Source organism: Gymnogyps californianus, chromosome 3 (genome assembly GCF_018139145.2).
Source record: "Gymnogyps californianus isolate 813 chromosome 3, ASM1813914v2, whole genome shotgun sequence".
Classification (NCBI taxonomy): domain Eukaryota; kingdom Metazoa; phylum Chordata; class Aves; order Accipitriformes; family Cathartidae; genus Gymnogyps; species Gymnogyps californianus.
In genome coordinates, this window is record NC_059473.1 from 97,668,117 (window position 1) to 97,681,504 (window position 13,388).

At 36.2% G+C, this 13,388-nt stretch overlaps 1 protein-coding gene across 1 annotated transcript in view; it reads left to right on the forward strand.

The window, feature by feature from the left end:
- The first annotated feature begins 1,107 nt into the window (after positions 1-1,107).
- Positions 1,108-13,388, forward strand: part of EYS (eyes shut homolog) — a 950,400-nt gene continuing 938,119 nt past the window's right edge. Inside the window, exons 1-2 of the mRNA XM_050893740.1 lie at positions 1,108-1,861; positions 4,031-4,144. Coding sequence (XP_050749697.1) covers positions 1,108-1,861; positions 4,031-4,144 — 868 coding nt within the window. The remainder of the gene's footprint in view (positions 1,862-4,030; positions 4,145-13,388) is intronic.

Here is a 13,388-nt window from a genome sequence, read left to right on the forward strand (position 1 = left end):
ATACAGTTTATTCTTTACAATAATTTTCTCATTTGTAAATGTCAGTTTAGAGGCCACTATCTTAAAGTGTAAGGTAAATATACTGAGAAAAAAAAAGGCATCATAGAACTAAAAGGGTGAAAAAGGATTATATTTAAGGCAAATTAAACTGTTACTAACTCAAAGCTATTGTCAACTTCTAAGGTATTAAACATCATATTGTGTTTTCATAATTTTCAGTATAACTCCAAGAACAAGCTTCATAATCTTATTTTGGTTTTCTTTTTGTTCTGTAATCATTTATCTCCATGCAATAAAATTTGCCAGATATATTGAAGGGCCAAAAAAGGCTTTTCTATAAATTAAATAGTCCTGGAGGACTCTCTAGTCTGCTGGCTTTGACTGTGATACATCAAAAAGCTCAAACATATGATTAAGGACCTTTGGTTTTCACATATATACTTTGAAAACTAAGGATTTAATTAAGTGTTTTGCTAAGTATGTGAACATAAAAGAGTTGAGGATGTGCTTGTGTGTTTTCTTCATTGAAGCCATAATTCACATGCCTACATCTTCAGAATATCTACTTTCATCATAAATTAATCATAAATCATTATCAGGAAAACATCTATGGTTCAAGCTCATGACTAGAGCTTGGATGTTCTGGTTTACTTCTTAGTTTTGCCACAGATATCCTATCTTAACTTGATTATCATTAGTTTTTGTCAACAGAGGGAGGGAATATGGAAATCATGCTTTTAAGCTCTTTCTCTTCCATGTGCAAGTACAATGAAGTATACTAAATGAAAATCGAATCTTTAGCAGGAATAGAAATAGGAAAAATCTGACTTTAGTTACAGTGGTGTAGTTCTGATCAGTTAATTGCACTTATTCCAGTTTCACATCAGTGTAATTAGATGTAGACCTTGCTTCGTTGTTTATTTTCTATTTTTGCAATAACGCTTTGATATTCAACTGTATTTGGTGTGAAAACAGAAATATTTTTCTCTGTTTGAATTCCTAGGCTGCCATGGAAAATACAGACAAACCTTAAGGAGCAAGTGTTCTGAAGCTATCCTCAGTAATGAAGCAGGCGTGAAAGACAATTCCTGTTTACGAAGTGAAACAATGACTACAAAATCAGCAGTTCGCATGTTAACGTGCTTTCTTCAACTCTGTGTTGTAAATGGGCAGGTAATATGTGAGAGGCAAATGACTGCTGAATGGCGAGTGCAACCAAAACCTAGTGTAATAAAATGGACCCTAAGGGAAAATGTCTGCTCAGACTTTTACACTGAATGCTGGAATATGAATAAAAGTATTACTGGGGGAATCTCGGACGAACAAAATCTCAGTATCCCTCAGATATGCCCCTTACAGCTCCAATTAGGTGATAGTCTCTTCATCTCCTCTGAGCCATCCTTTCAGTCCTACGGAATGAATTTGGTAAATGTCTCCAAGGAAGAATTTATTAACTGCCCTAAAGCTGGTTTTCCTCAAGAGCAGTTGATTTTTGTTTGCCAGATAAGAGGACTGCACCAAGTTGACCCTAACTGGCTTGGTGTTGGAACTCATTACTTTGCAGAGCTTCATAAGAAAGGCCCGCTATTGTGCAACATGGGCCTTCGTCTGAACGTCACTGTGAAGCAGCAGTTTTGCCAACAGTCTCCAAACGCACCATTATGCTCTGGGCATGGAAAATGTCTAAGTCGCGTTTGGGAAAAAGCATATAATTGCCATTGTTTCTCACAGTATTCTGGAAGATTCTGCCAGAAGTTTGATATGTGCTCCACTAAACCTTGCCACAACAATGCGTCCTGCACTGAGAAATCAGAACTTTCTGGACATTCTTACGAATGCACGTGTCCTCCAAAATTTTCAGGTATTTCTTTTCCCCTCTAGGAATAAATGTTACATAGATAATACATTTTCCTTAATGGATAATAAGACAGTGAGAACACCATTAGCAAGGTCTTTGTATAATTTGATTGTCTATTGCCACTACCACATCTGCACTGAGTCTCTTTTACATGTAGTCACTTATAGGAGACTGTGCAGTCATTTGAAGACAGTTTGTACTTGCTTATATTCATGTGTGCATTGTGGGGAAAAACAGAATAAGTTCTTATCATGCTTCTTTCCCACTTAAGCATAAGACATAGGTAAGTACTTGTGAACTTACAGAAGTAACTGATTTTTTTTGTTTGTTCAGCAGTTCAAGTTCTTACACCAAATAACGTAAATCATTTCGAGTAAGCTCCCCCAAAAATACTTAGTTAACCAAACTGCTGAAAAACAGCAAACGGTTCTGTTGAAATGAACATTTCATTCAACCTGCCACAAAATCTCCCTTTTCGGTTTAAAGACCTTTTAAATTCCATTAAAGAAACTTTTAAAATCAAAATTTGTTTTTAATTTAAAAGTCAAACATTTAATTAGAAGAGCAAGCAAAATAAAATACTTACTCTTTTCTTCCAGATTGTTTTGCGCTGTAAAGTTCCTTTCAAAAGGAGTCTCCTTAACATACTGTTACCACCAAATTAAATATTTCATAAATAGAAAAAGTTCACCTAATTCTGTCTAGGAAATATTGCAGTACCTACCCAAAACCTATTGTAGAAACTGAATCTGGGTTTGGGATTGGACTACCAGAGAGTACAGCATGATTGGATACATTCTTACCTAACCATTATCTCCATTTCATGGAGGAAGAAAAGGGGATCAAGGAAATTATGGGTATATTGTTCCTACATTCAGAGCAATGGAGTTCAGGAATCCTTTAGAAAGCACCAGAAATATTCATTCACATCACAAAAAGGATTGTTGTAGCTCTTTCTGTACTTGTGGAGCAGAATTCTAGCAATGTTCCTTTGATGGACTGCACTTCTGTGCTCTCACGATAGCAATGCTATGCCATGAAACACAGTTGATGAGTCAGAATCAAGTGAGGTTCATAGAACACAGAAATGAAGGTTATGTTGCATAGAGTTTGCTGTAATTTATTTTTGATTGCTTTTCAAACTGCATAATAATTTGGTTACTAATGCATTTGCAAATAGATTATGCAGGTATGAATAAGTCAATGTTATGAGAAAAATATTTTTATAATTATTCAAAGTTTAGTAAAATAGTGGAAAACATTGATGGTATGCAGTATGTTTTCTATTTCTTTTATGATTTCTGGAGGCTGTGTAAAATGCTTTGAAAATAATAATATCAAAAAGTGTCTGGTACTACTTTAATTCAAATTAATGGAGACATTCACAAGCAATTCTGTTAAAAGCAATCATCATGCTTAATGTTATCAACAAGCAATGCTTAAAATATTCTGTTACCTTATATGGGACAGTGTGGGCTAATGCCATAATTTTGTACTGGCAATACTGGTCCAGTAAATAAGCTGTATGTAAACAAGAAGAACTAGGAGATTAAACCATCATACATTATGGACATGGCTACACAAGAGTAAGAGAGGAAAAAAGTGCATCCCATAATATAAAGTCTATTAGAAATTTTAAAAGCTGTTGAAGTGTGAATAATGTCATAGCAACAATTCAAGTGGCAAGCATAATTATACGGTATTTAGACCCATATGCTATAATAGCATAATAGCATAAACAACTTATAATTGGAATTGTAATTTCCAGAAAGCTGCATATTAAGAAAAGTTCAGTCAAATTGGACTCCACATGAGAACATATTTTGTTCACAATGCTGGAAGAAACTGTAAGCTAGATTCATGTCAAAAAGAAACAAATACTACAGTACTAATAGCATTTCTGCATTTTAATCTATATGTGAATTTGTAACTATATGGTAGGTGAGGTTGAGCACAGTAGCTCATATTACAGCAGCTGAATATCTTTCTGCCTTGCATTAGAATGTCAATAATTTTGGTGAAAACTAGTGACCAACATTAGCACAAATACCTATCTATCCATCCACTTATCTATTAAATATACTGTTTTATTTTACATATAAATTTGACATTTCAGGAAAAAAATATAAGTACTTACTAAAGTCCAATGTTCCTATTATCCCTTTTAAATAGGTAAAAACTGTACAGAAATAGTTGGACAGTGCCAGCCACATACGTGTTTCAATGGTAACTGCAGCAATGTTACTCCAAACTCTTTTCTTTGTGAATGTGACAAGGGCTTTACAGGTAAGAAACACCTTTGTTTCCTGTCTTATAATAATAGTTTCCTGTGTTATAATAATGGTTTCCTGTGTTATAATAATGGTTTCCTGTGTTATAATAATGGTGTGAACTTTTACTTTATTAAAACAGTTATTTTAGATGATTGTTGCACAGTTTGCAATTTCCTCATATTTTTTTTAAATAGGTTTTGTAAAATAAAGAAATCAGACTTCCATGTGACTGTTCTAAAATACTCATGTACTAAAGTAAAACAGTATAAATGATAGAGGCTTTTCATAATTGGATCCCATCCATGGGTACCTTTCTCCTATTGGCGGTATGACAAAGGAAGACTCATAATCACTAACTCACTGGTTCTCAAATACAGAGTTCGCAAGAATAGGATCAGAAGCTCTTGTTGGATGATTTAGAAAGATCATGATACCTGTATTCATAATTTCAGCATCCTCTTAATAGGTGTGCTAGAAAAAACAAGATGGAAATAATTTAAAGAGTCAATAATCTCATGATTTTGTGGTGTGTCTTGATTGAAAAAAACCCCAACTTTCAGAAGCTAATTGGTTTACTTACGATATATTGGACAAATAAGATGCTTTCATGAGAAAAGCTTGAATGAGAAAGTGTATCTAAAGTCATCCTATTGTAAACACTTTTTCCTAGGGGTCAGGATCGCAGCCAAACTTAAAACACTACTCATTCTTGTACTTCACAGCAGAGATTTACAGTGTTGTTATAAGAGAAGTAGCAATACTCAGAAGAACATTCTTTAGAATGAGCTAAGTATAAAGCTAACACTTGAATATCCAAGGACAATAAAACTTTTAAAAATGTGTCTTTCTTGGAAGTATCAGTTATCCCTGACAATCATAGAATACAAACTAATCATTACACTGAGATGCAGAGTTAAAAGAAAAACAAAACAAAGAAGAAAAAAAAAAGCATGGGGGAGTTAGAAGGATCCAAGAGCCACTCTTTATTTTCATAGTGAAAGACTGAACATTCTTGTTGACATTTTAGTAAAATCTGTGTAGAACTATAATTTTAAAAATGTGACAGACTTGCTTAATTCTAAATTCCTGGTAAATCTGTTTTATATTACCTTCCTTTTCCTCCCTTTCCTTCACTGTAGAGGGCATCATGGTCAGTGTCATTCTGAGAAAACTGAAAAACCTTTTTTTTTCAAAGGAGGAAAGTCCATTAGTAAAGTTTTCTAGAACTAGATTTTCCCCCACGCATGGTCTACATCTTTTTAGAACACTTACTCTTGTCCCTTTCACCCAAATTGTGCAGGCACATTGCTTTTGAAATTTTCCCCACAAAAATCTTTTGTATCCGTGTAATTTTGACCTAATGAGGGAAAGCAGGGGAGGACACAGGAGGAACACCCTTCCAGTAACAGTAAACCCAAACCTATAATGACATGAAAACAGTTCAATAAACTCAACTCTAGTGGATGGCAGCATTGCAATCTGCTCTCCAGGTAGCTGGTAAGGATTGCAAAAGAGAAAAGATGACTATGAGTGTGAATTAGCTCCCTTTTTATTCTCCAGTCAGCTAAAAGAAAATGGAGAATGCTTTCTTGTTTCTAAGCATAATAAGTATCATGGGAGGAGAAGGCAGACTTTCAGGAATTTACCTCTTTTTTTCTGCTCTGATATAAATTGCCTCAGTTCCTGCTGTAACAGAGAAGTATGTAGTACATCAGCATACCTTGCAACAGGACTGATTGACTAACATAGAGTATAATTTTGCAATTTTTTTATGACCAAATGTTGTTGTTTTAAGTCTATATTTCTTCCTGTGATCCTGTGTAAAAGTGTTTGCTAGCACTAAGGCAATTTCAAGAATAGTTACCTAAAAAACCCAGTCTATGTGAAAACAGACATTTTTCTGTTGTTATTCCATTGTGGCTGTATTGTGTTCTCAGACAAGACGAGCTGTGTAATTATGAATCTTGTATCTTGAATGCTATTCTAAGTGTGTGAAGTTGGCAGCAAATTCAAAACATTCCTCTGTTGATATTGAACTTTTGCACAGAAAACACAAACATAATATCAAGAATGTGCAAATGATGTTTAAGATTTGATAAAATTTGATATACCTTTTTTCCAAAATGAGGTAAGACACTGGCAGTAACTAGTTCACATGATCTGAGTGAAAGCATGAAATAGTCTTGTTACTGTAAGTTGATGACATGTAAATAAAATTATAATAAAATTATTTTATATTTATAATTATTACTATAATTTACAAGTGTTTATTGAAAACAAGTAAAGATTTCTTTGTCCAATTTGTTGCGTTCACAATGATAGAATGGATCTATTGGACTAGCAATGTATATGTTCATGTCAGTTATGTATTTTTATTTTTTATTAATTGTTTAGTTCATTCACTGAGCTCTCAAAACTCTCTTTACTCTTTCCTGAGAGAACATTTTTAACATAACTTAATAACAAGCAGCTAACTTTAGGCATGTCATTATTCTTATGACTGAATACTCCAATTCATACCAGAATTTGCACCCTTAGACTTATTAAGGAATGTTTAGAGGAAGGGGATCTGGGTGAAACAAGGATAGAGTGGGTATAGAGAGGAAGGAGGTATAGAATAGTCAGGTAGTGTGTGAGCAGTCGCTGGTCAATACACTTGTCTGACTGAGCCCTGCACCGAGTCACTGTAATGTATCCATTCTTCTTATTAAATCCTTTATTAACTCTCTTTCTGTGTAATCTTGCTCTCTCCCCATCTATGAGTGTTGTAAGGTCTAGATGCCAGAAACTGCAGAGATGAAAGTGACTGAATTTGGGACCTGCAATTGGAGTTAGACCGCTGGTGACAGTGGTCCTAATGTCTGTGGTACCAGCAGCTGGAATGAATGAGGGTCTCAGCATCAGCAGCTTAAGGAAGACCATAGATTGTAGGGGTGTGTGTCTGCAGTGAGTGAATTTAGTGCCAGCGACTGGCATCAGGCCTTGGGTGATGATGGCTCCCATGCCTGGTGCCAACTGGAGCAGGTGAGAGTCCCAGCATCAGCAAGCAGTGAGGGGACCAAGAGTGATAGGGCCTGTGTGCCTGGGCATGAGCCACTGGGAAGACCAGAATGTTTATATTTTCCCCTAACCTGGTGTGTGTGCACATGTGCTTGTGTGTGCAGGCTTGTATGTGCATGTGTAATTCATTAGCAGACTTCAAGCTGGACTATATGGTGTGTAGGAGGCCTGGGATCTGGGCATCAATACTAGATGAGCTGAGGTCCCATGCTACTATTCAAGGGGTCCACGAATGTGTCTCTCCTTTTGAACCAGAGAGTAAGGCACTGTGTGTTTTCACCAGCAAGCTTCAATCCTGGCCAGTTAGAAAGGACGACTGGGATTTTGCTGTTTGTACATACGTTTTATGTGAGTTCTGGTAGTGTTATATGTGGGTGTTGCTAAAGGCCGTGCCCTATCTGTGGGCAGTCTATGTAGCTGGCTGTGTTAGTGTCCTCTGCATGTGTGCATCTCTGGCATACACGTTCATCTTTGCTACTGGTTGAGCCTGCAAACAGGAAAGAAACAGCTGCAACCATTGGCCTAGGACAGAGGGACTCCCAGGTCTCTGGGTGCACTGGGCTGGGCTCCAGCAGGAGGGAAGGAGGCTTCTCAGGCCCCAGAGCCCACCAGAGGAGGTGCCTTTTATATATTCCCTAACAAAGAGGATGTCTTAGAAATTCTGATGGATGTTGTGGTCCTGTTCTGAAGATGCACAGAAAATTAATGTGACTCATTCACAACCTACAGGAAATAGCAGTATCTTTACCTCTGTAATGGTAATGCTTAGTGTGCTTACCCTAGACAGTGTTTGGTGGATTAAGAGTAGTAGTTTTCCATTTGAATATGTTTTGTTGAATCTGGGGGGTTTTTTACTCCTTAGGTGGGGAGATGGGAGGTAAAAGAAGTGATTAAAAATAAACCCTCTGTAGAGCACTTGAGATTATTGGTTTTTTTCACATATTCCTGCAAGGGAGACCTACATTTCCTGCCTTCCCCAATGGTCCAATTAGCCTCTTTACAGGCCATAATGAGTTCCCTCCTCACTTGTGGGACAGGAGATACTGTAAGAATGAGGTGGTTTTGCTTGGAGCCACTTTGCTAGAGCTTCCATCATCCAGGTGTTTTAGTTTAAAATGGTCGGTTCGCTTAATCAGTGAATTACAGCCGGAGTACTTTGAAAAAGGTCATAATTGTAAAAGGACTTCACTATATATATGGAGAGAATAATTTATTGTTTGTACAATTAGTGTTTTAACAGTCTAATAGTTCAATTTGTCTAATACTAACATTCATAGCCCAAATTAATACCCAAAGCCTTATTAATAATACCCCTAAAAATATTATACAAAAGCACCTTCCTACTGTCTGTTTTCTTACTTTGGTATTATGCTCAGCTTTCCAGTGCTCCTCTTGGTGAAGAGGGGGCAAGACTTGCAGCAAGTCATCAACATCCTGAGGTCTTCGTCGGAGGGAGTGTGACATTCATGCTGGAAGTTTTTTCCCCTGTCAGTCAAGGGTCCATCTCAGCCTACTTTTATGTGTTTTCATATCATTATCTGCTTCCTTCTCCCAGGCTGCCAGCTGCAGCCTGGCAGTGGTCCCCAGCTGCCCCCTACAAAGGGCTACGGTTTGTCAGGCAGTGACTGAGGTGGGGATGGGGTCACCCCCTCCCCAGAGGGGCCATTCCCAGAGCTGAAGCTGGAGCAGGGGAGCCAGTAGTCACTGGGCCCAAGCGCAGGGATTAAAACAAACTAGACAAGTCCTGAGCCCTTGCACTGTCAGGTCAGCACAGAGGTCTGCTTGAAGAGATATTCCTGCTACGGAATTTGCTTTTTAGTGTTTCTCTAGGGGGCAGGCATGATAGCAACAGGGACGTGGGAATGGGGAAGAGAAGAGGGCAATTAGAGATTATGTTTTTCCACGCTATTTTAATCTCATTTGTGATTTCTTTTGTTGGTTGTTGGGGATTTTTTGTGGGTTTGTTTTTTTTTTAACTGACTGACTATGGTTTAATAAAACAGTTTGTTAGGGATGACAGTTTCCTCATAGAAAGCTGTAGATTATGGGGATTATGATCCTTAGTTGTAAAAACATCCTGTGAAATATTCCCTGATCACTGCTCAATGTCACTAGAATGAAGAAAGTATGGTCAAGCTTTTTGGCCATTTTTATGAATGACACTGAAATGGCTGTAGTTCTTTTAGTGCTAAGGAAGAAAATTCATGTTGTATTTGGGGTTTTAATGAAGTTATAACGATTTTTTTAATCACATCACTTCATGTATATTTCATGCTTGATTCAAAAGTACTGTAAAATCTGTGACATCATGCCCAGAATAAGTTTGCATCTCTCCCATCATTCAAGTATCACAAAAATATTTATTTTTTATTATAACATACTCTCTGTAAGAGAATTCCAGCTGATTTTTTTTCTTTGCCCTTTCTAAAGCTTATTTTTAGCCTACTTTTAAAACAATTTAAAGTAGAAATTTCAAAGTTAGAGTTTTAGTCTTCCTCAGTGTCCTTTGTTACATTTAGCCTGTCATAAACTACCGTTCAGTAGACACTTTGTTCCACTGTACTTTCACCATGGTCCACAGGCAGTACTTGTCCTCACTTTCTGTGTATCCAAGTGAAGCAACTTAATGACTGATGAAACTGATCTGATGATTAAGAGACTCAGCTATTCTCCAGACTACATACCTATTCTATGCCAGAGACCATAATATCTGTCAGTCAAATAGGACTCAGATGTGAAAATAAAAATGCGAAGCCCATCTCCCTGTTCTCTGATCCAGCTCTTTAGTAATTGTTTTAAAGTCAGCGAGTTCACATTTCATTCACCTCATGTTTGAATAGGGTATCTTAATTAAGACTATGTTTTCTAGGGGCTTGTGTTTCCAGAGAGTGATTCAGGTAACCGAGGCCCTGAAGAGACAACTTCAGCAATGAAGGAATATTCTAGTTTGAGAGTTAAGGTAAATGCCCTTAAGTTAGGCGATGAGAATATGTGACAGGACTTTTCATATGTCTTTTGAGGCTAAAGCAGTTTAGGCAATTGTCACTTGACTGCTAGATAATTCTGGTACAAAGAGCTATAATTTACTCTTACAAACACAATACAGATCAATCTATCTTAGCTAGTAATAAAGACATATACACAACAAAGACTTGTTGGAACTACACCAAGTGACATGAATTAGTTTGTCTGACCTAGTAGATTTAAGTTTTCTTAAATGTACTCTCCTGGCTTGATTTCATTAGTCTCTTTTTCAAAACTTCCTATGAGTTTTGATAGTCTTCCTGCATCACACATTTTTTTTTTGCCTTTATTAATAGAAAAACATAATTGATTTATAAATAATTTTCATATTCATTGAGTATATCAACGCAATGTTAAGTATACTCAGTCAATAAAGTGATTGAATATATCTCTGACAGCACTTTACAATAGACAAGTATTACTCTGGGACAATACCAGACACGTATGCTTCTTGTAGTTTACTGTTAATTACCAAACAGAGTAGCTTCAAATGCTGAGCAGCTCAGTGACCCTTTTGAAGGAGTTATCTAACTTGCACTCAAGTTTCCCTATTATTAATGTTATGTCAAGGCAAATTCCAGTGACCTTTCCCAAGGTTAAATGTAAATCAAGACCTTGGAGAGTAAATTGTACATTTCACTGACACGCTAATCCAATATGCCAACTAGTAAGTCTTTAACAAAATGAATTGTAAGAAATTATTAAAAAAAATTGGGGAAGATTACTGACCATGAGATGAATAACCATACTTAGTTCTCCAGTAAGAAGTGGAAATTGCCCTATTTCCCTATTTTTCTCTATTGCCCTAAAGAAGTGAGACTGTCAGCTCTAAAATAACATGGAAATACATGGCAATGTGCAAACATTCGTGGGTCCTGTACAGATTTTAAGTATATTGCTTACAAGATGCTTTGGGGATGTATGCTTGAGCTGTGAAGTGAACAGTTTGGCTGATGAAATGCAGGGCAGAATACTAAAAGATGACTCAATTCAGGAAATGTTTTTTTCCTTGTCTTTTCAGTTTTGAGAAAGCACATTGTTTGTCAATATTGGCAGCAGTGTCATCTTAAAAATTTGGATGAAAAAATTTTGTTTATCACTTTCAGTTTGTATTTAATTGTCTGGGCTTGTAAAAAGATTTTTACTCTGACACCATGATTTGAAACTTTATTTTCTAGATTTTTACAAACAAAATGCTCCCTATAAAATAAAAACCAGAAGAACTGATTTAATAGCTGCTTTATTTTAAAGCAAAAAAAAATTGTAGAGTTATTTTTTATTACTGCCTCAAAATTCATTAAAAGACAAGATTGAACCATACTTAGGCTATATGTTAGTGTCCATAGAACATATCAGCCTGTAGAAGATATTTTTAATGAAGGCAGATATATGACCACCCATGTTATTTATAATAGCTGATGTGACAGTTTGGTTCAGGATAAAGTAAATTCCTGGTATCATCTTTTTTTTTTTTTTTTTTTTTTTTCTCCTGCAAATGAATGATTTTCTGACATATTCTTCTTCAGGGAAGGGCTTTTTTCCCTACAAGATTATTAATATCATACTCCACAACGAATTTCTAACTGAATTTTTTTTTTACTTCTATTAAATTAAATCTATTTATTTTTAAATAAGTGATTGTGGGTTTTTTAGTAGTTGGAGAAGCAATGTAATTCTCACAAAATCTTAACTAAATGAAATCACTAAAGCAATTGCACTATACACTTTAAATGAATGAGTTTATTGTGAGGTTAGAGAACTTCCACTATATTAAGTAATACAACTCTTTATTCTAACCCATTAGCTCCCTTTGTTTCCTTACGACATTACGATCCTGTGCAGAAATTAAATGATAGGAAATAACAAGGTATTATCAGGCTGCAAATCAGACTAAATCTTCCCCGTCTCCTTACAGACAGAAAGTCTCTTCACTCTTTGAATACCTGTCCTTCACTAGAGATGTTCACTAGTAATTCTTAAATTACTTTCTACTACTGTAATTTCTATTTCTTTTAATTTTTTTTTTTACAGTTCTTCAAGGAAAACAAAATAATGCCTGCACATGGCCTTGCAAATGTAGTGAGAAAACACGTTTTATATTTATAGATGTTATCAGCTAAGAAATACTGATAACATTGAACATGGAATTAGAAATAATCTGTAAAAGATATTAAAGAATAAAGTGACTGAAACTCTAGTGTATGAATTTCCATGGCAGTGAAATACTGAAATTATTCTATCCCCTTTATGACCTTTAAGTTTGCCGGTTTTCTCCAAACTCCTTCTGCTAGCTGAAAAAAACACAAACTTTGTCCACTTGATTAGTAGTCTGTTAGTACTATGCTTATTTGAATCACAGAATGCAGTGAGTGCAACTATTGTAAAAAAAAAAAAACCTCCTTGTAATATATAGCTGCAGCTCTTCTCCTCCTTACACATCTCAAATGGTTTATGTTTGAAAGAGGATGATATTTCATCCTCTAATGACATCTGGGAGAAGACACACTTGGGTCAGGAGACTGAGCAACTCAAGACCCAAGGCTCTGATGTCAAATGCTCATGTGTGTTCCCTGTCTATACGACACCAACTCACTTAGTCTTACATAAGTAGGGATGGCAAGAGTTTATCCTTTGAGAACAGCTGGTGTTCTTAGAGCCTCAGTGAGCAAAAGTGAGCCTCTTCAAAGATACTATTCAGTCATCATTAACATGCACTTCTAGCAGAACGGCTAAGCCTGTAAACCCATATCATTGTCTCCCATGCAAAATGTTGTCATCAGTACCAAATTTGAACTTGCAAGGCTCTGGAGATTCATCTCACCTAGCATTGGTTTGTGTCTCAGCTAGACATCCACAAAGTTAAAATTCTTAAATTTAAGTGTTTACTTGTAGGTATAAGAGCTAAGTGTCCAAGTTCCTATTGCATTCAATGAATATCTAGTCACCACAAAACGGAGCTAAGACATTTAATCAACCAACTGCCCAATGTTTAGAGTTAGCTGAATCACTCTCCAAGCTCCACTGACTGTTATTAGCTACTTCACAACAGCAAATAGTGGGAACATGAAGACCACATGCATGCATGCATAGATCTACTTAACCATGTAACCACACAATTATGTAAATTTAGGTGTCTTAACCTGAGAGATGAACTTACCATGGCATTCCTCTAC